The sequence below is a fragment of the Hylobates moloch genome, unplaced genomic scaffold (assembly GCF_009828535.3).
Source record: "Hylobates moloch isolate HMO894 unplaced genomic scaffold, HMol_V3 SCAFFOLD_14, whole genome shotgun sequence".
NCBI classification, from domain to species: domain Eukaryota; kingdom Metazoa; phylum Chordata; class Mammalia; order Primates; family Hylobatidae; genus Hylobates; species Hylobates moloch.
The window spans coordinates 57,658,259-57,685,518 of NW_026652289.1; the positions used below are offsets into that span (position 1 = coordinate 57,658,259).

General features: G+C 36.9%; 1 protein-coding gene across 4 annotated transcripts in view; it reads right to left on the reverse strand.

The window, feature by feature from the left end:
- The window catches only part of LRRC49 (leucine rich repeat containing 49), a 165,943-nt gene that overhangs the window by 58,031 nt on the left and 80,652 nt on the right, over window positions 1-27,260 (reverse strand). For all 4 annotated transcript variants that reach the window (XM_032176080.2, XM_032176081.3, XM_032176086.2 and 1 more), the window contains 2 exons: window positions 15,211-15,294; window positions 11,131-11,294 (listed from right to left, as the gene is read on the reverse strand). In XM_032176080.2, coding sequence (XP_032031971.1) covers window positions 11,131-11,294; window positions 15,211-15,294 — 248 coding nt within the window. The remainder of the gene's footprint in view (window positions 1-11,130; window positions 11,295-15,210; window positions 15,295-27,260) is intronic.

Below are 27,260 nucleotides of genomic sequence, written 5' to 3' on the forward strand. Positions count from 1 at the left end.
CTCTCCCTCCAAGACCCCATCGAAGAATAGTAAAGTAATGAAAAAGACATAAACCCACAACAACAACAAGCACAGTAGGGGAAGACTATTGGCAGCAGGAGATTTCAGAAAATTTCTGGAAGCTAGAAAGAAAAAGTGTTAAGTGACGAAGAAGGATAAAAAAGGGCTGTATTCTCAAACATGCACTGGAAATAAGAAAAAGATGGCAGCCAAATTGCTCAGTGGAACTCTGGAAAGCAACTAACAGTAAGTATGATGGAGGATGGGATGAGAAGTGAGACTGAACACAGGGGCATTAATTGAAGATCTGTAACAGGTCTCTCCCACCTACTTCTCTCACTGCCAACAAAAGTCTCACAGAGTGGCACTGCAGTTCAATGACAAAGGAAAGAACACTCAATAAATAGCACTAGGGTAACTGATTATTCCTATGGAAGGAAAACCCCTCCCCACCCAAATCAGACCTTAGCCTCAAATATAAAAATCAATTACAGGTATAATAAAAATTTAAATAAAAAAGGCCAAATGTTAAACCTTTAGGAAGACAAAATGGGAGAATGTTTTTAAAATCTCAATGTGGTAAAGGACTTGTTTTCCTAAACACAATCTAAGTGGGTAAACCATAAAGGAAGAGGTATACATTTTTGTGTCTTCAGTATATAAATGGTATTTAAAATCAAAGGCATGGTACGAGACTGCCTAAGAGGAAAGCATAGAGTGTAAAGAGAGCCCAGGAACAAAATCCGAAGAACTTTACCATCGAGAGGTTGAGAGGACAGAAATACTTGAAGATATGAGAAAGACACATAATACAAGAAAAAATCAAAGGCTACTAATAATATGATATAAAATAATAAACTATAAAGAATGGCCCAAAAGCAAATGATGAGTCTAAATTAGATCACAGAGACAGGCTTCAAAAAGAGTAGATACTAGAAGTCAGAAATGTAGAAACAGCAGTAAATTTCTTTGTTCAATTTTTTAAAAAGGCAATCAGAAACTCCAGAAAAAAACAAACTATATATGAAAGGCATGACTCAAATACAGGGCAAACTAAAATGTGGCATGGGTTTGGACAACTTTTAAGGTATAATGACGAGGGGTCCATTTGAATTTGATGATATGACTATTCTTAGAGTGGCTTAGGAAGCGGAAAAGGAGACATAATCATAGCTTAATCCTTTACTATAAAGTAAAAAATTGTTATATTATAGAGACTTAAATACTCTTTACCAGTTTTCAAGTTTTAAATGCTACCAACTGACAAAGTTTTATGATTATAGAACATATATAAATGACATTAATCTTGAAATTTAGAAGTATAACTGATAGAATAAAGCCAAATTGGAATCCCAAAGAGAGAGCAAAAATGCTAGAGTGGGGAACTCCAAAACACTCCATCCCTCCACAAAAGCAACAAATACGCTAGCAACAAAAAAACCCCAAAAACAAAATCAACTTTTTCAGAAATCTGGAATCTAATAAATTACAAAACCAGGGAAACACTTAATGAAGAAAAGAAAAACTGTTGAATTTCAATAAGAGAGTTCTGAAGCATCTTAACTTACCCTGTTACCATTCCCTGCTCCCCAGCTTGGTGGTGGCCTTGAAGTTAAACAGCCCACATTCCTGGTGCAGGTTGCTGGCAACAGAGGAAGCAATGCAGACCATATTCTCAAAAAGTTGTAGTTGTGTGTTTTGACATGTTTGGTGGCTCTCTGAAGGATTAGCTCAAGGGCTTGCCTTTGTATCACTTGCCTTGGAGCTTCTCTAGGGCTGAGGTGGCTTCTAAGTGGCATTTGTTGAAAGTATTTAAAGGCAAAAATGTATTAGCTGCCACCACATTGGACAAGGGATAGTAGCTGCAGCAAGCAACAGACAGACCAAAAAGGCTGAGAAGGAAGAGGCTGGGGAAAGAGATGTCTGGGAGAATAGAGTTGTGAGAAGCTCCTGTGAGTCCAGGGAATCTAAAAGGCCACATGTATGTCCAGGGCCAGACACATGTTTGGAAAAGACCTGAGAAGACACTAACCTAACCCCTGGCTGATCTTCAGGTTCCACACAAGCGGGAATGAAGGTTAAGGCAGAGTGGTAAACTGCCTAGATAAGCAGTGAAAGAGTGCCTCAAAACAGAACCAATCCATAGAGTCTGGGAGAGGTTTATTTATTCCTTTTTTCTCCAGGCGTTTAGGAAAATCTCTGAAAATCACTAACTGACCACTAAGCTAATAGAATAGAGATTTCAGTGGGTACACATGATAAATAATATAGTCTTCACAGAAATAATTAGTAAAGTCATTAAACAAATAGAAGACAACAATCAAAACAAGCAGCAACAACAAACCCTAGGGGGGAGGAATGATCTGATCTCCAGAGTCGTCACATAAATGTCCAGTTTCAACAAAAAATATGATGCATACAAAGAAACAAGAAAGACTAACCCACTTACAGGAAAAGGAGAAATGAACAGAAACTGTCCCTGAGGAAGCCCAGCCATTGGACTTACTAGACAAAAACTTTTAAGTCAACTATTTTAAATATGCTGAAATAACTAAGGAAAACCAGGAGAATGATGTCTCACCAAATAAAGAATATCAATAAAGAGATGGAAATTAAAAAGGAATCAAATAGAAATTCTGGGGTTGAAAAGTACAATAACTGAAAAGCTCTCTAGAGGGCTTCAACAGCAGATTTTAGCAGGCAGGAGAAAGAATCAGTAAACTTAGGTCAATTAAATTATGTAGTCTGAGGACTGAGGTTAAATAAAGAATAAAGATAAATGAACAGAACCAGGAAAACTGTGGGACACTATCCAGCATACCAACATAAACATAATGGGAGTTTCAGAAGCACAGACATGACAGAAAAAAAAGCAGAAAGAATATTTGAAAAAACAATGGCCAGAAACTTCCCAAATTTGATAAAAGACATAAAACAACATATCCAAAAGGCTCAATGAACTCTGACTAGGATAAACTCATAGATCCACACCAAGACACATTATAACCAAACTACTGAAAGACAAAAATAAAGAGACAATCTTGAAAGTAGTAACAGAGAAGTGACTCATAATGGACAAGGGGTCCTCAATAAGAAAAACAGCTGATTTCTCATCAGAAATCATGGAGACCAGAAAGTAGTGGATGATATATTTAAAGTGCTGAAAGAAAAAAAAAAACTTGTCAACCCAGAATTACATATGGCAAAACTGGACTTCACAAGTAAGAGAGAAATTAAGACATTCCCTGATAAACAAAAGCTGAGGGAGTTTATTACTAGTATACCTGACCTACAGGAAATGCTAAAGGAAGTTCTCTGGAAATTAAAGAATAATAGTAGGTAACTTGAAGTCATATGAAGAAATAACATCAAGAAAGGTAATTACACAGGTACATAATAAAAGCCAGTATTACTGAATTTTTAGGTGGTAATTCCTCTTTTTAAAATATGATTTAGAAGAAAAATGCATAAAAATAATTATAAATCTATAATGTGCACACAATATTTAAAGATGTAATTTCTGAAAATAGTAACAGAAAAGGGAGTAGAGCTAAACAGAAGCAAAGTTTTTATATACTATTACAACTAGATTGGTATTAATTCTAACTAGCTAAATTAAAATGGTAATTGTAATCCCCAGGATAACAACTAAGAAAATGGCTAGAAAATGTACAGTAAAAGGAACAAGAAAGGGATCAAAAATGGTACACTAAGAAAATCAGTTAAATACAAAAGAAGAAAGCAATGAAGGAATTGAGGAACCAAAAAAGGATATACAACAGATAGAAAGCAAGTAACAAAATGGTAGACATGTGTCCTTCCTTATCAGGACTTTAAAGATTAAACTACCCAAATTAAAAGGCAGAAATTAGCAGAAAGGATTTTCTTTTATTTGAGATGGAGTCTTGCTCTGTCGCCCAGGCTGGAGTGCAATGGCGCAGTCTTGGCTTACTGCAACCTCCACCTCCTGGGTTCAAGTGATTCTCCTGCCTCAAGTAGCTGAGTAGCTGGGATTACAGGCATGCACCACCACGCTTGGCTAATTTTCATATTTTTAGTAGAGACGGGGTTTCGCCATGTTGGTCAGGCTGGTCTTGAACTCCTGACCTCAGGTGATCCACCCGCCTCAGCCTCCCAAAGTGCTAGGATTACAGGTGTGAACCACCACTCCCAGCCAGGATTTTTTTTTTTTAAAGCTCCAAGTATATGCTTTCTACAGGATTAAAAGACACAAATAGGATGAAATGGAAAGAATAGAAACAGATATTCCATGCAAACAGTAACCAAAAGAGAGCCAGAGTAGCTACTAATATTAAGTTAAATAGATTTTATATCAAATATTTTTATGAGAGTCACGGAAGAATATTTTATATTGAAAAATTGGTCAATCCATAAGGAAGGTATAACAACTATAAAGGTATATGCACTTAACACCTAAAATATATGAAGCAAAATGGACAAAGTTGAAAGAAGAAACAGTTCTACAATAATAGTTGCAGACTTCAATACCCTACCTTCAATAATGGATAGAACAACCAGACAGAAGATCAACAAGTAAACAGAGGACTTGAAGTACACTATAAAACCAACTAACAGACATATATAGAAAACCCCACCCAACAACAGCAGAATACATATTCTTCTCAAGTACGCATGGAAAATTCTCTGGGATAGACCGTATGTTTGGCCATAAAGCAAGTCTCAATCAATTTAAAAAGATTAAATTCTACAAAATGTCTTCTCTGACCACAATGAACAAATCTGGTAAATTCACAAATTAAACACTGCAGTCTTAACAACCACTAGAAAAAGAAGAAATCACAAGGGAAATTACAAAAGTATAGCTGATAGAAGTTGCAATGTACAAAGTGGGAAAAATAAAAAGGATAGACTCATCTTGCAAATGCAGACTTGAGGGCTATTGCCTATAGTGGATGAAACAAAATATTACATATTACAAAAGCTACCAATAAAGCAACTATAGATATATAGTTTTGGGAGGAAAAGAGGTAAGGGAGCTGAATCTTCATCTATTTTAGCAAGTAGTATATCTAAATCTTACAAATTTAAAAAACTGCATAATACATATTTAAAGATTTGGTAGAGAAGGAGCCAGTAAAAAAAAGAGAGAGTAGCCACATACATAAAAGGAAAATCAGGTGAATGAGGAGTTTCAACTATGTCAAATGCTGTAAGGAGGTCAAGTAAAATAAGGACTTACAATTCAAAAAGCCAAACTGAATGCACTGGTTAAGAGTTCCTTGTTTAGACAAAATGCAAGGTATAATAAGTTCTTTTACTTTTAGAAATATCTCTAAATTTCAATTCTAGGAGGTTTTAAAGGAATCAGATAAGTACAAACTAAACTGAAGAAAAATCTACAACCAGTAGAAGTTATAAGTAACTGATTTTGCATTCTAATCTCTATCAGTTATATACTATCTGTTCCTAAAATTTTATTTTTCTACCTTCATATATAAATATCTTCTGTGGCTACTCAACTTGCCAGTTTTCCGGTCATTAAAAAAAGAATCAAACTAAGAGAATGTAATAGTGTTTCCATGACACTTTAAACATACATTTGTAGAAAGTAAATCTTTTGCCAGAAATTGTGGATCCCTTTCCTAATTATTCATCATTACTCTTTACATCTTCTCCATTGAACCCCCCACATCACTTGTCCCATCTCTCCCAAACTCTTTCTCTATGCTCCCTTCTTAAAAGCTAATGACTTTGTGGAACTCCTAATAAAAATTCTGAAACTCTTGGCAGTAAGCATACGGCACAACAATTTTCACTAACAGATACTTCCTCTTTCTCTTGGAACAGCTTGCTTGTTTTTGAGATCATAAAGACCCTATGACTTTAAATTATTTTAGAGGGTCATAAAATGTTTGGCCTATATGCCACTTTAAAAGTTCAAAATGTCATGAAAGTCACGTTAATAGTCTGCAATCCACTGATCAGAGATAGTTTTGCCAGATAAAAGAGTCATTTAATAAAAAAGATACTCCTGCATTCACTGAAGCTGCCAAAACTGGTAAAACTTAAACAGTGAATAGCCCTGTCACAAGAGAACAGGATGTACGGCCTCTGGTACCATACCTTGTTCTACCATCAGTAACTTCAATATCTACAATAATGGCTTCAACGGATCTTCTCTCTTCTGGTGACCTTTGCTTTTACTCTTTTCCAACAATCCACTCTGATAACCACAATTGCTTCCATACTTCTTAGATTTCATTACTTAAATGTGTTCTACCTCTAAAATATTTAACCTCAAAAGCTTACTTTGACCATAAATTACCACTATTCCAGCTCATTATTAATGCTCTTACTTTATATGCTCCTCATCTGCAAATTTAGTTAGACTTCCAGTCCCAGAAACAAAATTTTCTTCCAATCTGTTGCAAACCTTCTGGTTTTTAATTCCTTAAAAATCTCGCCTAGACTATCTGACCCATCATTTCTATCTTTTCCTTTGTCATCGCACTTGAATTTTTTAATTCCTTGCCTTTGATCCCTTGTCTCTTTGTTCTTTTTCAGACATTTAGCTTCTCTTCTGTTAGCTACTCTGCGATCTTGGAATAAACTCACTCAACCATTCAGGCTAAAGTTGCTATAATTTCATGGTCTCTAACCTCATTTAGTTCCTCAGAATTTTCCTTCAATCTTTCAACATTTTCCCAGTTAGCTCCCTCTGGATATCAAACAAGACCTGTTTCTTAAAGTGACATTACTGTCATAACAATGTTAATTTTTCTGAAATTAATAAGTAAACTTAAATGTGATTTGAACAAGATTCTCACCATTTCTTTTCTATTTAGGTTACCTGATTTTAAAGTTCACATGAGGCTGGGCACAGTGGCTCATGCCCGTAATCCCAGCACTTTGGGAGGTCAAGGCGGGCAGATCACTTGAGCCTAAGAGTTCAAGACCAGCCTGGGCAACATGGTGAAACTCCATCTCTACAAAAAATACAAAAATTAGCTGGACATAGAGGTGTGCACCTATTGTCCCAGCTATTCGGAAGGCTGAGGTGGGAGGACTGCTCAAGCCCAGGAGGCGGAGGTTGCAGTGAGCTGAGATCACACCACTGCACTTCAGCCTGGGAGACAGAGTGAGGCCCTGTCTCAATAAATAAATAAATAAATAAATAAATAAATAAATAAATAAATAAAGTTCATATGGAAGAATAGGTGTGTGACAATTGAAACTTGAAAAGAACAGTGGAAACCTATTTCCCCTACAAGTTGTGAAAACTTACTACAAAATTACTATAAAAGAGTCTGGTGTTGGCATTAAAACAGATAAGTGAAATGGATAGTCTAGAAATACATGCACATATTTACAAAATCTTAACATGAGATAAAGATGGCATTCTCATGAAAAAAGAAGTTTAATTTTTAAAAGGTTATTAGCAAATTGACTAGTCAATTGAAATAAAATCAAGTTAGACCCTTATTTAACATTGTGTATAAAAATAAGTTTGAGGCCACGTGCGGTGGCTCACGCCTGTAATCCTAGCACTTTGGGAAGCCGAGGCAGGAGTTGAGGTTAGGAGTTGGAGACCAGCCTGGCCAACATGGCGAAACGCTATCTCTATTAAAAATACAAAAATTAGCCAAGTGTGGTGGTGGGCACCCGTAAAATCCCAGCTACTCGGGAGGCTGAGGCAGGAGAATCGCTTGAACCTGGGAGGCAAAGGTTGCTGTGTGCCAACATCGCACCACTGCCCTCCAGCCTGGGAGACACAGCGAGACTCTGTCTCAAAAAAAAAAAAAAAAAAAAAAAAAAAATTTGATGGATTGAAGGACTAACTTTTAAAACCTTATTACAATTTTAGAATATTAAATTCCATATTATTTGGATAAACTTGAAACTGAAAAATAGTTTTTAAAAAAGAAATTAGAAATAGAACTGACATGTATTATTTCATAAATCTAAAGCCCAATGCTATAAAGTTTTAACATTATAAAATGTTATAGTTCTAACCAAGTAAAATTATATTTTGCCATTTAAGTAATATTAAATAGAGCTCTAGGGCTATATAAGAGTGGTATATTAGTTATATAAATTGTCACTTCATTAGAATTTTTATTCTTGACACTAGGCCAGGCAGTTCCAAGATGGCTGAATAGAAACAGCTCCAGTCTACAGCTTCCAGCGTGAGCGCAGAAGACAGGTGATTTCTGCATTTCCAACTGAGGTACTGGGTTCATCTTACTGGGGCTTGTCGGACAGTGGGTTCAGGACAGTGAGTGCAGCCCACCGAGAGTGAGCCAAAGCAGGGTGAGGCATCACCTCACCCAGGAAGGGCAAGGGGTCAGGGAATTCCCTTTCCCAGCCAAGGGAAGCTGTGACAGATGGCACCTGGAAAATCGGGTCACTCCCACCCTAATACTGTGCTTTTCCAACGGTCTTAGCAAATGGCACACCAGGAGATTATATCCAGCACCCGGCTAGGAGGGTTCCTACGTCCACGGAGCCTCGCTCATTGCTAGCACAGCAGTCTGAGATCAAACTGCAAGGTGGCAGCGAGGCTGGGGGAGGGGCACCTGCCATTGCTGAGGCTTGAGTAGGTAAACAAAGCAGCCAGGAAGCTCGAACTGGGTGGAACCCACCACAGCTGAAGGAGGCCTGCCTGCCTCTGTAGACTCCACCTCTGTGGGCAGGGCATAGCTGAACAAAAGGTGGCAGAAACCTCTGCAGACTTAAATGTCCCTGACAGCTTTGAAGAGTAGAGGTTCTCCCAGTATGGAGTTTGAGATCTGAGAACAGACAGCCTCCTCAAGTGGGTCCCTGACCCCCAAGTAGCCTAACTGGGAGGCACCCCCCAGTAGGGGCAGAGTGACACCTCACATGGCCGGGTACCCCTCTGAGACGAAACCTCCAGAGGAACGATCAGACAGCAACATTTGCTGTTCAGCAATATTCACTGTTCTGCAGCCTCTGCTGCTGATACCCGGGCACACAGGGTCTGGAGTGAACCTCCAGCAAACTCCAACAGATCAGCAGCTGAGGGTCCTGACTGTTAGAAGGAAAACTAACAAACAGAAAGGACATCCACACCAAAACCCCATCTGTATGTCAGCATCATCAAAGACCAAAGGTAGATAAAACCACAAAGATGGGGAAAAAACAGAGCAAAAAAGATGAAAATTCTAAAAATCAGAGTGCCTCTCCCCCTCCAAAGGAACGCAGCTCCTCGCCAGCAATGGAACAAAGCTGGACAGAGAATGACTGACGAGTTGAGAGAAGAAGGCTTCAGATGATCAAACTTCTCCGAGCTGAAGGAGGAAGTTTGAACCCATTGCAAACAAGCTAAAAACCTTGAGAAAAGATTAGACAAATGGTTAACTAGAATAACCAGTGTAGAGAAGTCCTTAAATGACCTGATGGAGCTGAAAACCATGGCACGAGAACTATGTGATGAATGCACAAGCTTCAGCAGCCGATTCGATCAACTGGAAGAAAGGGTATCAGTGACTGAATTTTTATTCTTGCTTTATTTTTGTAGCTGAAAGAGCTGACGAGGTCTACATGTGGATCCCAAGTGAGCTAAAGGAAATACACTGATATAAGTTAATTCTATAACTAAAATTTAAAAAGCATATTTGCCTAAATATATGTTAGACTCTAACTCCAGACAATTTCCAAAACATTATTCTCATGTCACTCAAATTACTTCCTTTACTATATATTTTTTGCATATGAAAGGCTTAAAGAATTCCAGCTAAAAACCTGAAGTAAAAGCTATATTATATTTAGTTTTAAAAGGTGTTTCAGAGTTTAGTTAAGGTAATAAGACACACATGCTTCATCAAATTAAACAGAATTAAAATGTATTCTATCTTTGATTTTTAGGCTTTATTTTAAAATTATGTAAATATAGTCGGCCCCCAGTATCAGTGGGTTCTGCAACCGTAGATTAAACCAAATGGATCAAAAATATCCGAAAAAAATTCCACAAAGTTCCAAAAGCAAAACTTGAACTCGCCACATGCTGAGTACTATACCAAATCCACGCAAATGGAGTGATGTGTAGGCACTGTATTAAATACTATTTAAGTAATCCAGAGATGATTTCAAGTATATGGCAGGAAGAGTATAGGTTATATGCAAATACTATCCCATTTTATATAAGGGAATTGAGTATCTGCAGATTTGGGTATTTGCAGGGGTCCTGGAACCAATCCCCTGTGGATACTGAGGGACAGCTGTACAAATATATATTTAAATTATACATGCACTATAAAGATATAGATGCTTTATGTCCCTCTGAATTTACTTGATTCCAATATGCTTTTCTGAGAAGAAGAGAAACATGTGGAGTCTAGATAATGCACTCAGCATTGCTCATAAACCTAGGGATATATTATCATGTGATAAATGTATCATAGAAGAAAAGAGGTTGTGAGCCACTGGAATAGACCGATAGTATAGATCACAGCTGGAGTAACTTTCAGATTATATGCCCAATTGCTTACTACTAGTAGTTAAAGAGTAAGGTTTTGTGCTGGCTGCTGAGGACACAGCAGGAGTCAAGTCAATCAAGCAGGATTCCTTTCCTCATGAAGCTTACGTTCTAATGGGGAAGACACACATGAAACAACTATCTACCAACTTGGAGTTAGGGAAGGCTTTTTTGGAAGATGTGAAGTTTAAACTTCAGACCTCTGTGGGTTTGCTGAAGTTAGCTAGGGCGGGATCAGAGAAATAGTGCAGGGAAGTGATTGGTGTCAGGGCAGAAAAACACTATTCCTATAAGAAAGGTTCTGAAGTAGGAAGTAACTGAACTGAAAGACAGACAGTGATGCTGCAATAACAGAAGAACATGGTTGATGGCATGAGATAAAAGAGATGAAGTGGGCAAAAGACATCATAGACTATATTAAGCAATCTAGACTTTTCCCTATAAAAAATATGAAATGCCCTGTGAAGCATGTTTTAATTCGGAGAATGTTATAGTAAGATTTACATTTTCAACTTTTCCATCTTAATTTCTAATTTCAGCAAGTTTACTTAAGAAAATTCTTTTAAATAATTATATGTAAAATGGTTTCTAATTCCCACTCCAAATTCAATTATCTAAAGATGCTCGTATCTTGAAAAAATACCATTGCATACCCTGTTTCCTCTGGGAATGCGGAGAGGGTGCTTCCATCAATCTGACAGGGGTCCTGAGGAGAGTCAGAATCTTTTCTATCTTCATTTGTAGCAATATTGGCTACTCGTTGTTGTTGCAAGTCCCACTGTCGAGCTACGTTGTTAATTGTTAACCTTTTTTTCTCCTATGAAAAAGTTAATTGTGACAAAAGTTATATAATGCAATTTTTGTAGCAGAAGTGACATCTAAGGGGCATATTGTTTGTACCTTCTTATAATACTTTTAAAAGGAGCCTGTTCCTTATAAGTAGATACCCAATACATTCTAAAACAAGATTCAAGAGGCCTGTATTTACTCTCTGCATCCAAAATCTCAATAATTATCCAACACTCTAAAGGAAAAAAATATGCAAACAATTATTGCTCTTTATGAACTTAATTTTATTAAAAATAAATATACAACTAACTAGTGATTAAAAATTCAAAGTCTGAAATTTTAATTTCACATAAATTTTTACATACTTAATGTTATCTAAAGTTTTAAACAGAAATTTATATGCCTCTAACACAGTAAGAAAAAACTAATGATATTTTAGTTTTTCTACTCAATAATTAAGACTGGTAAGATGAAATAATCTTGGAGGGGGGAAGGGAAGGAGTTGATCAATGTTCCAAGTTTCTCAGAATAAATTATAATGTCTGAAATTTAAAAATTATTCTCTAGACTATTAAAAGAAATTGTACTAGGTTGAAATGTCTCTAGATAACTAGTACCATTCCAGATGAGTAGGAAAGAAATTAATTCATTATAAGCAATGGATGCCTTAAGGTAGTGGTTCTCAAATTTCAGGGTGCCTCAAATCACCTGGAGCTTACAACAGATGGCTGATTTAGAGTTTTTGGAGTAGGGTCTGAGAATTTGAATTTCTAACAAGCTCCTAAGTATTCTAATATTGCTAGTTCATGGACCTCACTTTGAGAACCACTGACTTACAGCATTGGAGCTCAGTCCTCTCATAGAAATCCAGTTGTGAAAAAGCAGATCTAGACTACTGAAAGAAATTGTGCTCAATTGAAACGTTTCTATTCAATTTATATATATTAATAGAAAAAAACAATCCCTATTCTGGTAAAGTTTCCATTATCAAAAGATAATATTTAATTACAGCTTGTCAATTAGATCAGAATGCTGAAAATAGAAACTTTCCTTTTCCTGTTTACTAAGACTACAATCCTGCATTGAAAAATCAGCTGAGTGTGATACTGACCCCTCTTCACCTGCTGGCCCTGGAGCCACAGAAGGCTAGTAGGAAGATTCTCTGTCCACTCCTTCAGTACATGTAGAATAATTCTTTTTAGTTGTACCTCTTTGCATATGTTTGCATAATTTTTGGTTATCTAAGATTTTAGCACATATGCATGGCATTAGGAATAAAAAGTGATATGGCTTGCTTAATTAAAACTAAAGTTTTAAAAGTTCTATTTCTATTTTAAACATGTTTTCTGGGGCAGTGCAGTGGTGCATACTTGAAATCTGAACTACTTGGGAGGCTAATGCAAGAGGACTGCTTGAACCCAGGAGTTGAAGGTTGTAGTGTGCTACAGTCACACCTGTAAACTGCATTCCAGCCTGGGCAACATAGCAAGACCCCATCTCTAAAAAAAATGTTTTGGGCCTGGCTTTCTTTTTTTCTGTTGTTTGGTGTTTCAAATTTGTGTGTACAATCCAGTAGGTTATATTTAATATGTATATACTTTGGAGACTTTCTGACATTCTATGTATGTGCTCCTTATATAAAGCAAGTAGAAATCTGCAATTCCTATTGTAAAAACATTTTTTCTCCATTCTATAATAAAAATGCTTCTTACCTTAAGGAATTCTATGTAAGTTACTTGCTGATGACTATGCCAATCCAATTTTTAATCTAAGCAACTCTGTTTTATTTTTTTTTACTCAGTATCGAGGCCACTTTGAAAGCGGCCAGGGCAGTGAGTTAATGGGTGATGGTTCTCATGTTGGCTTCATGCATTTGGATTTCTGGCTGGCAGGGGTAGGCGAAAGAAACACTCAGAATGAGATAGATATAGCAGTGCTTAGAAAAAGGGCATAAAATATCTTTAGACCACTGAGTATGTTAACAAATTTATAACAAGATAATCTTTGAAAATGCAAATGTTTTCCTATATTAGTGCCAAAGTTAAGCTTCTTTAATTTGAGTTATTAAAATCAGATCATTACCAGGTTGACAAAGAGAATGATTAATTTTACTGGGGCCAGGAAAAGGGAAGACACATTTTAAGACAGGAGTATAGCCTGTCTTAATGTCAGGTGGGGATTAATGGCTGGCCAGGAGGACACATAAGGGCTCTGGGCATCTGTGGAGGAAAAAAAAAAAAAAAAAGAAGAAGCAAAAGAAAGGTTAGAGAATGCTAGAGATTCTGCAAGGCATAATGGGGTACCCAAAGTAAAGTGTAAAGATCACAGAGGCATTTGGGATATCAGCGACAATTATGTTTCTAATAGCTAGGTGCCAATAAATGGCCAAGTCTGTGCTAAAGTGATAAATATTTTAGAAGGTGCCAAATTCCAGTTTCTGCCATTTAAGTCTATTTTTCATGGTCCAGGCAAAACCACACCAGTATATGCCATAAGTTTCACTTTCCTTCACTTCTAAGGTTACAAGGAAAATAAAAAAATAGAAAAGCAACAAGGCAGAAGACAGTATCTATACACTCTTCCTGTACCCAACCCATCCCATTTTCTTTTTTTTTATTTTTTAGCATTCTTTTTTTTTTTAATTATACTTTAAGTTCTGGGATACATGTGCAGAACATGCAGGTTTGTTACATAGGTATACATGTGCCATGGTGGTTTGCTGTACCCATCGACCCGTCATCTACATTAGGTATTTCTCCTAATGCTATCCATCCCCTAGCCCCCCTACCCTCCAACAGGCCCCAGTGTGTGATGTTCCCCTCCCTGTGTCCATGTGTTCTTATTGTTCAACTCCCACTTATGAATGAGAACATGCAGTGTTTGGTTTTCTGTTCCTGTGTTAGTTTGCTGAGAATGTCCATCCCATTTTCTTAATGATCAATATGTAGAGTTGCATGAGCAACCCTCAGCAAATGCTGAGGGTCTGTTGTATCATGATTCCAAATCTGAGCTAGGGCTAGAACCTGGGTCTCCTGATTCCCCATGCTTTTCCTCTTACTAAAAATAAAAATACGAAGTAAACCTCGTAACTAAAGAGTCCTATTTAGTGGCATTTTGTTTTGTCTCACTATATTTTCCAGGCTGGACTTAATTCCTGGACTGAAGTAATCCTCTGCCTTAGCCTCCCAAGTAGTTAAGACTTCAGGTACACACCACCTTGCCTGGCTAGTCATTTTTTTGAATTCTGAGTGCCACTTTAATTTTAAAAAGAAAAGCGTCTATATAGAACATGAATGAGTAATGATAATCAGAGTGATGTCCTTAATTTTAGAACATAGCATGATGTATATTATGAACTATAAACTTAAAGCTGTCTTTACTTATACTTTGCAATGTTAATATAAAATATTTAAGAGTATTTTATTTAAGGAAATTAATATCTGCTAAATCATTTAAAACCAGTTTAAAACAAATTTTCATTCCTAAGTTCCACAAAATCTTTATCACTTCTATATCATAAACTTTTTAAATTTAAAAAGCTATCATTAAAAAAAACACGTAGCAAAGCTCATTAAAATACATCAGTAAAGATGACAGTCAATTATAGTATGTTCCAAAATGAAGTGAATAGGCCATGGGATACACAAGATGATGCACTGGTATGAAACAAAAGTGTTATAACTTCAATTATATTTATTTTTCATCTCTTCCTTTTAAACTAGCCTTTGCATTTATTTTATAATGTATATCACATTTTATTTCTTAAGTACAGGTTTATTTATAGATAATAACTTGTAAAAGTTTTAGGGGTGCGTACATTCTGTTGATAGGAATAAAAAACTTACAAAGTTTAGAAGCCACTTTTCCAGTAGACTAGCTAGCTGGCTTTGGGGTATGTGTGTCTACATGTGCACACACATCCATGTAGACATCAGAGAAAATACCTTAAGCAAAGATTGTTTATGACTTTCCCGCTTCTTCTCTTCCTCTTTTTTGGCTAAAACAGATGCCATACGCCTTTCTTCTTCCTAAAAGACATTTTCCAAAAAGTATTATGAAGAGTTTAACCATTTTTTAATGCTAAACATTATTGGTCCTATTAAGTACAGTTTTCTTCTTGAGAGGCATAGTATTTACTAGCAGAAAATATACTCTCAAAGAAAAAGTATGTTTCTCTTTATTTTCTTCTTTCCTCCTAATGCTAAAAATCTGTGCATTCCTAACACTATTCCCAACTCTGGAGGTGACGTGAACCTAGCTCATACAAGAAAGAAAAAAGAACGAGAAGAAAAGGAGAAGTATGTTTGCATCATTTTCCTTTTGTACTCTGTGCATCATGGTTCCACATAAGTTTAAACTTTCTATCATCAAGGTAAGAAGGATAAAAGTGATACATCTAACAATGTTGACTGGATCTGTGATAGAAAATCAGAACTTTTTGATGAAAAAACAAGGGTAAATATCTTTTAAAACTCCAATTATATTAATAAATTATTCTCCATTAATATAATTATTTTTGGTTTGTTTTTAAGTTGTGTTGCCCAGTCTCATTTTTTAAATTCTAAAAGCATGATGACCGTAGTTAATAATCCTGTATTGTAATCTTGGCATTTGCTAAGAGAATAGACCTTATATGTTTTAACTACAAAAAAAAAAGATAATTAGATGAAGTGATAGAAATGTTAACTAACTTGATTGTGGCAATCATTTTATAATATATATCAAATCACCACACTGTACACCTTAATTTTATATAGTTTTGTCAATCATACCTCAGCAAAGCTGGAAAAAGTAGAAATGACAAAATAACATTATAGACAGTTTAGAAAAATATTTAAAAATCAGTCATAATCCCAAACACCTAACTCAAATCTTACAATTTCTGTGTATCAGTTTATAATATTCACTATGAGCAATTTTTTTAAAGGTTATAATCTATATACACAATCTGGACCATTTTTCCCCCTGAAGACTGTCAGATTTTAATAAATTATAACCATGTAACTTTTAATTTTCATTACCAAAAGATTTGTAGATACTCAAAATGATACGATAATTTGAGAAAACAATTTATTCATAAAAGACAAGCTTGAAAACATCTTCAGAGATAGGAAACCATAACAAGTAACTTAGCAGATTTGAAGAATAACTCTTTTAGAAACAAAAAACTATAAGAATTGAAATTTAAAATTCAACAAAGGGAGATTTAATAGCAGATTATACACAGCTGAAGAGAGAATCAGTCAACCGGAAAATAGAGGATGAGAATGTTTTCTATATGTTTTAGTATCACCCTACATACTTCTCTATCATAGCACTTAACCTGTTTCATTTTAGTTATTTCTGGTGCTATCCCTCTTGCCTCCCACGCCATAAAATAAGCTCTATGAATGTATGAACCATGTCTGTTCAGTAATTTATTAAAACTGAAACTGCTATATCAAATGGTAGACATATTTCTATCCTTTTGATATGTCTGCAAACTGCCCTCCATAAATGCAGTTCTAATTTATACTCCTACCAGATTTCAACATTTGATTTAAAACCTGATGATTATTCATAAAAGCTGTTCACCAAATATTCTTGTGTCTTCGCATATCCAAGACACATTGTGAGATAGCACTTCTAGCCCCCTTGAGGTTAGATGTGGCCATGTGACTTGCTTTGGTCAATGTCATATGGACAAAAGTGACATGTATTTACTTCTGGTTGGAAACTTTCAAGAAAGACAATGTATGATACAACTATTCTCTCTCTCGCCTTGCTACAGCACCTGCAAAACTCCACAGTTGGGTACTTTGAAAGCCTGAGTACTAGAATGAGGACAACACAGAGCAAAGATCCCAAATCACACATCATAGGCAGACAGGTATTAGAAGCCTGAAATAAACTTTGTTGTTTTAATTCACTGAAGTTAGAGAAGCTGTTACTGCAGCACAATCTAGCCTATGCTGACCAGTATATATATGTTATATTAGAATTAAAGAAGGTCAAAGAGACTATGAAAATGTGTTCTAGAGGATGGGACATTATACATGCTCCTGAAAACAAAGAAAAAACCTAGATTAAATAATTATATTTAACAATACACAAACAGAAACCAACACAGAGTTTAAAAAGAAAACTAAGAAAGCATATACTAGATAACTCTAATTTTAGAAATAAGGAAACAAATGCTCCAAGACATTAGTAACTTGTATGAGGTCACATAGCTAGTGACAAGGCCAGGATCAGGACCAGAAGCCATGGCCTGCTAGAAACAAAATTCATTTTTTTATAATAAAGATGTATTTAAATTAATTTTACTGATTTTAGATAGATAAAGAAGAGTTTAGAACTCAGAAGTGATCTGCCATATGATTTAGTTGTTTTAAAGGAAATGGAAATGTAATGTAATTTTAGTGAATTTAAAGTGTCTTTTACAATATGGAAAATAATAATAATAATAATTATTATTTTTTTAAGACAGAGTCTTGCGTCTTGCTTGTTGCCCAGGCTTGGAGTGCCGTGGTGCAACGTCGGCTCACTGCAACCTCCGCCTCCTGGGTTCAAGCAATTCTCATGTCTTAGCCTCTCAAGAAGCTTGGATTACAGGCATGTGCCACCATGCCAGGCTAATTTTTGTATTTTTAGTAGAGACAGGGTTTTACCATGTTGGCCAGGCTGGTCTCAAACTCCTAGCCTCATGTGATCTGCCCACTTTAGCCTCCCAAAGTGCTGCAATTACAGGCGTGAGCCACCAATGCCCAGCTGGAAAATAATTATTCTTAACTTTTAAAAACTAAATAGAGGTAATGAGGAGAAATAAACTAAATTAAAAATGCAGAACTTTGAATCCTAGCTTCACAAAATATCTGGTTTAATAATTCTGTTAAATTATTTTATTCAGTAAATACTGATTTGGTACCTACAGAGTACAATCTATTTCAGAATAAAGTGTTTAAAAGAGCAAAATACATTGATGTTCAATTGTTGACTCATCTATAAAATGTGAACTAGAAACAGATTGCTTTTTCAAAGAGCCAGTTTCAAACAGTACTGGAAACTGTATGGATCACGTACTACACATACTTACGAGATGATTTCATCAGATTTTTGAAAAGAATTTGAGCTTCTATTAAAGGCAGTAGGGCTTAAAAGGAAAGCTAAACCTTGGAAAACTGGATTTACACCAAATCAATTCAAATATTGAATGTTTTAAGGAATTTATGTATCTGAGAGCTATATTTCAGCCCAAATAATTACGGAGTAACTAAACTTAGAAATAAAAATAAACCTCTAATTGTGAAGATAAGTTATAAATCTGTTGGTAAGAAAGAAAAACTAAAATTCTGGCATCTTCTTGATAATAGTCCAATTTCTGGGACAAAAGCCACATCCTTTATATAGCAAAAAATAAAAATAAAAAAATTAAATAAGTGGGCGGGGGGATCTGGGATCTGGGACAAAAAACTACTTTTTTCCTCACTTCGTTTTGGCCATGAAGACACAATATAGAAATGATTTCAAGTCAATTAAGCCATGCAGTGATTTAATAGTGTTTGATAACCTAGATTATACTTTGTTAGCAGATATTAAGGCCTAAAACAATGCATGTATTACACAAGAAAAAGACTGATCCAAAATAAATAATAGTAGTCCTAATATAGGCAGCAATTTATTTTATGAAATTTTAAAAATCAAATGGCAAGGTATGTTTTAACCACATACTTTAGTTATAAACATTATTTTCTTTGAACATATAAAATATTAAAACAGACTTTAAAATCACAGGGATTTTTCCCTCAAAGAGATGGTCAATAATTTTTACTCAAACAATCACTTTTAGCAAACAAAACTGATTTTTTTGCAGGGTCACAGCTAGTGTTAGAGTGAAGATTAGAAGCCATGTCACCTGACTTCTGGTCCAGGGATATTAGCTGTTAAATACTGGGGAGGGAAATAGCCAGAACAGTGTAGGTTATGTTGCTGTAACAACTTCAAAACTTTCACTGGCTTATGATTTTTAAAAAGTTTATTTCTTGATCACGCAAAGAACACTGCTACTGTCTTCAGTGTAGTGGCTAAGTATTCCTGAGTGCTATGATCCGATGGCATCCTCAACTTTATATAGGCTTCCACAGTGACTACCACATGGGAAGGAAGCATGAGAATCACGCTTTTAAATGCTTCCGCCTGGAAATGATATACATTATTTCTGCTCACATTTCATTGGCCAAACATCTTCCCACATGTCAAAAAGGAGGAGAACCAGAGAATATTGGTGAACATTAGTAATGTCTACCAAAACAGAAAACATACACATGAGATGAGCTCCTTTTTTTTTAGGAGAGCAAATTGTAAACAAGTTCACACCAAGCCAATTAAATGTGAGCTGGAGGTGAAAACTTTAGACATTGTTTGTTTCTGAATTGTGTTGTTGTTTTGTTTTGAGACAGGGTCTCATTCTGTCCCCCAGGTTTGAGTGCAGTGGTGAGATCTTGGCTCACTGCAGCTTTGACCTCCTGGGTTCAAGCGATCCTCCTGCCTCAGTCCCCCAAGTCTCTGGGACTACAGGCGTGTGCCTCCATACTCAGCTAAATTTTTTGTATTTTTTGTAGAGACAGGGTTTTGCCATGTTGGCCAGGCTGGTCTCAAACTCCTGACTCAAGTGATCTGCCCACCTTGGCCTCCCAAAGTGCTAGGATTACAGGCATGAGCCACCACGCCCAGCTCTGTTTCAGAATTGTGAGAATACTGCCTGCATTCACAAAATGCTGCCTTAGAAATAAAAAAGAAAATTCTGCCTCCCAGAATTTTCTATATAAGGGTCCTTGTTCTAGCCCCTCAACATGTGTCTGTTCTCTCTGTTTTTGAATAGTTGTGAAAACAGTGGAAGATCACTGGGATATCTTCCTTATGTTTTCTCCTTTGTCAACTAATCACATCAGATTCTTTGGAAATGCTCTACTTTGTTGTCTGCCCTCTAAAACTAGTAATAGTTCAGATGTAATCTGACCATTGTAGAAAAAAATGGGATGGGACTGTCTCCATTTTCTGAATTCTCTTTTTCTATAAATGAATATTGTTTTAAGCCATATTAACTTTTAATAATCACAACTCATAATTAATTGAACTTGAATTTAGCAATTCCAAGTCACTTTAACACATGCTGCTAAGTCTAATCTTGTATAATACTGAATTTGTGCTAAGAATTATTTGGCTTGATTGTTGTTATGGAATAAAGTCCAGGATTTTCAATTCATCTATTTCTTTTATGTTGTTAAATTCTGCTTACTTTTCTAGACTAGGCGTAAACAAACTTTTTCTGTAGAGGGTCAGATAGTATAGTAAATATTTTAGGCTTTGTGAGCTATATGTGATCTCTATCTCATATCCTTCTTTGTTGTTCTTTTTTTTTTTTTTTACAATGCTTTGAAAATATAAAAACCATTATTAGCTTGAGAGCTATACAAAAAGCAGGCTGCCAGATGGATCTAGCCCATAGGCTGTAGTTTGCCAAACCCTGTTCTAGACTATGGAGGTACTTTTGGATTCTCATTTGATCAACCAATATATCAAGAATTCTAATTTCTCTAGTTTCTGTCATTCACATACTTCACCAGAATAACAAATATTTTCTTCCAGACATTAATAAAAATGTGAATAGAATGGGCTGGAGGAAAAAAGCCTCATGGCATGCCAGTACAGATTTTTGTAAAGGCTGGCATTAATCTATTACTTCATATTCTGTAAGTATACTTGAATCAAAAATCTATATAACCATGTCATACAATTTACTCAAAATGATGCCATAAAAGACTTTATCAAATGCTTTGCTTAAATACCAAAACACTGTCTATAGCACTCCTCTAACAAGGTCTATTTGTAATTTCTAGGGCAGGGAACTAATTTTTTTCTGGCATGAATTATTTTTTAGTGAGCTAATGCTGCCTCCTAGTGACCAATTCCTAAGTACTCACAAACCATCTTTTTATTTTATTTTATTTTATTTTTTATTTTTTTGAGACAGAGTCTCCTGTCGCCAGGCTGGAGTGCAGTGGCGCGATCTCGGCTCACTGCAACCTCCAACTCCCTGGTTCAAGTGATTCTCCTGCCTCAGCCTCCCGAGTAGCTGGGATTACAGGCACACACCACCATGCCCAGCTAATTTTTGTATTTTTAGTAGAGACGGGGTTTCACCATGTTGGCCAGGATGGTCTCAAACTCCTGACCTTGTGATCCGCCCACCTTGACCTCCCAAAGTACTGGGATTACAGGAGTGAGCCACCACGCTGGGCCACAAACCATCTTTTAATAATGCAATTTAAATTTATTTCAGAATCAACATCAAGTTGACTGTCACAATTTGTGGACTTTATATTTTTTACTTTTGAGATAAAAAAAAAAACAGTGCCGCAAAGTCATTGTAGCCAGACTGCCTCTCTAGATTCCTCCTCTCTAAGCACAGCATCTCTGAAAGAAAGGCAGCAGCCCCACTCAGGGCTTATAGATAAAACTCCCATTTCCCTGGGACAGAGCACCTGGGGGAAGTGGCGGTTGTGGGCGCAGCTTCAGCAGACTTAAATGTTCCTGCCTGCCAGCTCTGAAGAGAGCAGGGGATCTCCCAGCAGAGTGCTCGAGCTCTGCTAAGGGACAGACTGCCTCCTCAAGTGGGTCCCTGACCTCCGTGCCTCCTGATGGGGAAACACCTCCCAGCAGGGGTTGACAGACACTTCATACAGGAGAGCTCCGACTGGCATCTGGCGGGTGCCCCTCTGGGACGAAGCTTCCAGAGGAAAGAGCAGGCAGCAATGTTTTGCTGTTCTGCAGCCTCCGCTGGTGATACCCAGGCAAACAGGGTCTGGAGTGGACCCCCAGCAAACTCCAGCAGACCTGCAGAAGAGGGGCCTGACTGTTAGAAAGAAAACTAACAAACAGAAAGCAATAGCATCAACATCAACAAAAAGAACAACCACGCAAAAACTCCATCCAAAGGTCACCAACAGCAAAGACCAAAGGTAGATAAATCCACGAATATGAGGAAAAACCAGCAGAAAAAGGCTGAAAGTTCCAAAAACCAGAATGCCTCTTCTCCAAAGAATCACAATTCCTCACCAGCAAGGGAACAAAACTGGACGGAGAATGAGTTTGACGAATTGACAGAAGTAGGCTTCAGAATGTGAGTAGTAACAAACTCCTCCAGGCTAAAGGAGCATGTTCTAACCCAATGGAATGAAGCTAAGAACCTTGAAAAAAGGTTACAGGAACTGCTAACAAGAATAACCAGTTTAGAGAAGAACATAAATGACCTGAGGGAGCTGAAAAACACAGCACAAGAATTTCGTGAAGCGTACACAAGTATCAATAGCTGAAATTGATCAAGCAGAAGAAAGGATATCAGAGATTGAAGAACAACTTAATGAAATGGAGCATGAAGACAAGATTAGAGAAAAAAGAATGAAAAGGAATGCACAAAGCAGCCAAGAAATACGGGACTATGTGAAAAGACCAAACCTACATTTGATTGCTGTACCTGAAAGTGACGGGGAGAATGGAAGCAAGTTGGAAAACACACTTCAGGATATTATCCAGGAGAACTTCCCCAACCTAGCAAGACAGGCCAACATTCAAATTCAGGAAATGCGGAGAACACCACAAAGATACTCCTCGAGAAAATCAACCTCAAGACACATCATCATCATATACACCAAGGCTGAACTGAAGGAAAAAATGTTAAGCGCAGCCAGAGAGAAAGGTGACGTTATCTACAAAGGGGAGCCCATCAGACTAACATTGGATCTCTCTGCAGAAACCCTACAAGCCAGAAGAGAGTGGGGGCCAATATTCAACATTCTTAAAAAAAAGAATTTTCAACCCAGAATTTCATTTCCAGCCAAACTAAGCTTCATAAGTGAAGGAGAAATAAAATCCTTTACAGACAAGCAAATGTTGAGGTATTTTGTCACCACCAGGCCTGCCTTACAAGAGCTCCTGAAGGAAGCACTAAATATGGAAAGGAAAAAACAGTACCAGCCACTACAAAAACAAACCAAAATGTAAAGACCATCGACACTATGAAGAAACTGCATCAACTAATGGGCAAAAAACACCAGCTAGCATCATAATTACAGGATCAATTTCACACATAACAATATTAACCTTAAATGTAAATGGGCTAAATGCCCCAATTAAAAGAAACAGACTGGCAAATTGGGTAAAAAGTCAAGACCCATTGGTGTGGTGTATTCAGGAGACCCATCTCACGTGCAAAGACACATATAGGCTCAAAATAAAGTGATAGAGGAAGATTTACCAAGGAAATGGAAAGCAAAAAAAAAAAAAAAAAAAAGGAGGGGTTGCAATCCTAGTCTCTGACAAAACAGACTTTAAACCAACAAAGATCAAAAAAGACAAAGAAGGGCATTGCATAATAATAAAGGGATCTAATGCAACAAGAAGAGCTAACCATCCTAAATATATATGCACCCAATATAGGAGGACCCAGATTCATAAAACAACTTCTTAGAGATCCACAAGGAGACTTAGACTCCCACACAATAATAGTGGGAGATTTTAACACCCCACTGTCAATATTAGACCAATCAACAAGACAGAAAATTAACAAGGATATTCAGGACTTGAACTCAGCTCTGGACCATGTGGACCTAATAGACATCTACAGAACTCTCCACCCCATATCAACAGAATAAACATCTTCTCAGCACCACATCGTACTTATTCTAAAATTGACCACATAATTGGAAGTAAAACATTCCTCAGCAAATGCAAAAGAATGGAAATCATAACAGTCTCTCAGACCACAGTGCAATCAAATTAGAACTCAGGATTAAGAAACTCACTCAAAACCACAAAACTACATGGAAACTGAACAACCTGCTCCTGAATGAATACTGGGTAAATAACGAATTTAAGGGAGAAATAAAGAAGTTCTTTGAAACCAATGAGAACAAAGACAACGTACCAGAATCTCTGGGTGCCAAAGCAGTGTTTAGAAGGAAATTTATAGCACTAAATGGCCACAGGAGAAAGTGGGAAAGATCTAAAATTGACATCCTAACATCACAATTGAAAGAATTAGAGAAGCAAGAGCAAACAAATTCAAAAGCTAGTAGAAGACAAGAAATAACTAAGATCAGAGCAGAACTGAAGGGGATAGAGAACAAACAACCCTTCAAAAAATCAATGAATCCATGAGCTGGTTTTTTGAAAAGATCAACAAAATAGATAGACCGCTAGCCAGACAAATAAAGAAGAAGAGAGAGAAGAATCAAATATACCAATAAAAAATGATAAAGGGGAGATCACCACTGATCCCACAGAAACACAAACTACCATCAGAGAATACTATAAACACCTCTATGCAAATAAACTAGAAAATCTAGAAGAAACAGATAAATTCCTGGACACATATACCCTCCCAAGACTAAACTACAAAGAAGTTGAATCCCTGAATACACCAGTAACAAGTTCTGTAATTGAGACAGTAATTAATAGCCTACCAACCAAAAAAAGCCCAGGACCAGATGGATTCACAGCTGAATTCTACCAGAGGTACAAAGAGGAGCAGGTACTTTCCCTTCTGAAACTATTCCAAACAATAGAAAAAGAGGGACTCCTCCCTAACTCATTTTATGAGGCCAGCATCATCCTGACACTAAAACCTGACAGAGACACACACACACACACACAAAGGAAATTTCAGGCCAGTATCCCTGATGAACATCGCTGCGAAAATCCTCAATAAAATACTGGCAAACCGAATCCAGCAGCACATTAAAAAGCTTATCCACCATGATCAACTCAACTTCATCCCTGGGATGCAAGGCTGGTTCAACATACACAAATCAATAAATGTAATCCATCACATAAACAGAACCAATGACAAAAACCATATGATTATCTCAACAGATGCAGAAAAGGACTTCGATAAAAATTCAACACCGCTTCATGCTGAAAAAACTCAACAAACTAGGTATTGATGGAACATATCTCAAAATAATAAGAGTTATTTATGACAAACCCATAGCCAATATCATACTGAATGTGCAAAAGCTGGACGCATTCCCTTTGAAAACTGGCAAAAGACAAGGATGCCCTCTCTCACCACTCCTATTCAACACAGTATTGGAAGTTCTGGCCCAGGCAATCAGGCAAGAGAAAAAAATAAAGGGTATTCAGATAGGAAGAGAGGAGTCAAATTATCTCTGTTTGCAGATGACATGATTGTGTATTTAGAAAACCCCATCGTCTCAGCCCAAAAACTCCTTAAGCTGATAAGCAACTTCAGCAAAGTCTCAGAATACAAAATCAATGTCCAAAAATCACAAGCATTCCTATACACCAATAATAGAGAGCCAAATAATGAGCAAGCTCCCATTCACAATTGCTACAAACAGAAGAAAATGTCTAGGCATACAACTTACAAGGGATGTGAAGGATCTCTTCAAGGAGAACTACAAACCACTGCTCAAGGATATGAGAGAGGATACAAATGGAAAAACATTCTATGCTCATGGATAGGAAGAATCAATATTGTGAAAATGGCCATAAGGCCGGGCACGGTGGCTCATGCTTGTAATCCCAGCACTTTGGGAGGCCGAGGCGGGCGGATCATGAGGTCAGGAGATCGAGACCACAGTGAAACCCCGACTCTACTAAAAATACAAAAAATTAGCCGGGCGTGGTGGCGGGCGCCTGTAGTCCCAGCTACTCGGAGAGGCTGAGGCAGGAGAATGGCGTGAACCCGGGAGGCGGAGCTTGCAGTGAGCCAAGACTGTGCCACTGCACTCCAGCCTGGGCAACAGAGCAAGACTCTGTCTCAAAAAAAAAAAAAAAAAAAAAAAGAAAATGGCCATACTGCCCAAAGTAATTTGTATATTTAATGCTATTCCCATCAAGCTACCATTGACTTTCTTCACAGAATTAGAAAAAACTACTTTAAATTCATATAGAACCAAAAAAGAGCCCATATAGCCAAGACAATCCTAAGAAAATGAACAAACTTGGAGGCATCATGCTACCTGACTTCAAACTATACTACAAGGCTACAGTAACCAAAACAACAAGGTACTGGTACCAAAACAGATATATAGACCAATGGAACAGAACAGAGGCCTCAGAAATAATGCCACACATCTACAACCATCTGATCTTTGACAAACCTGACAAAAACAAGCAATGGGTAAAGGATTCCCTATTTAATGAATGGTGTTGGGAAAACTGGCTACTAGCCATATGCAGAAAACTGAAACTGGACCCCTTCCTTACACCTTATACAAAAATTAACTCAAAATAGATTAAAGACTTAAACTTAAGACCTAAAACCATGAAAACCCTAGAAGAAAACCTAGGCAATACCATTCAGGACATAGGCATGGGCAAAGACTTCATGACTAAGACACCAAAAGCAATGGCAGCAAAAGCCAAAATTGACAAATGGGACCTAATCAAACTAAAGAGCTTCTTGCACAGCAAAAGAAACTATCATCAGAGTCAACAGGTAACCTACAGAATGGAAGAAAATTTTTGCAATCTACCTACCTGACAAAGGGCTAATATCTGGAATCTACGAGGAACGTAAACAAATTTACAAGAAAAAAACAACCCCATCAGAAAGTGGGGGAAGGACATGAACAGACACTTCTCAAAAGAAGACATTTATGCAGCCAACAAACATGAAAAAAAAGCTCATCATCACTGGTCATTAGAGAAATGCAAATCAAACCACATTAGAGAAATGCAAATCATGCCAGTTAGCATGGTGATCATTAAAAAGTCAGGAAACAACAGACGCTGGAGAGAATGTGGAGAAATAGGAATGCTTTTACACTGTTGGTAGGAGTGTAAATTAGTTCAACCATTGTGGAAGACAGTGCAGCAATTCCTCAAGGATCTAGAACTAGAAATACCATTTGACCCAGCAATCCCATTACTGGGTATATACCCAAAGGATTATAGTCGTTCTACTATAAAGACACATGCATACATATGT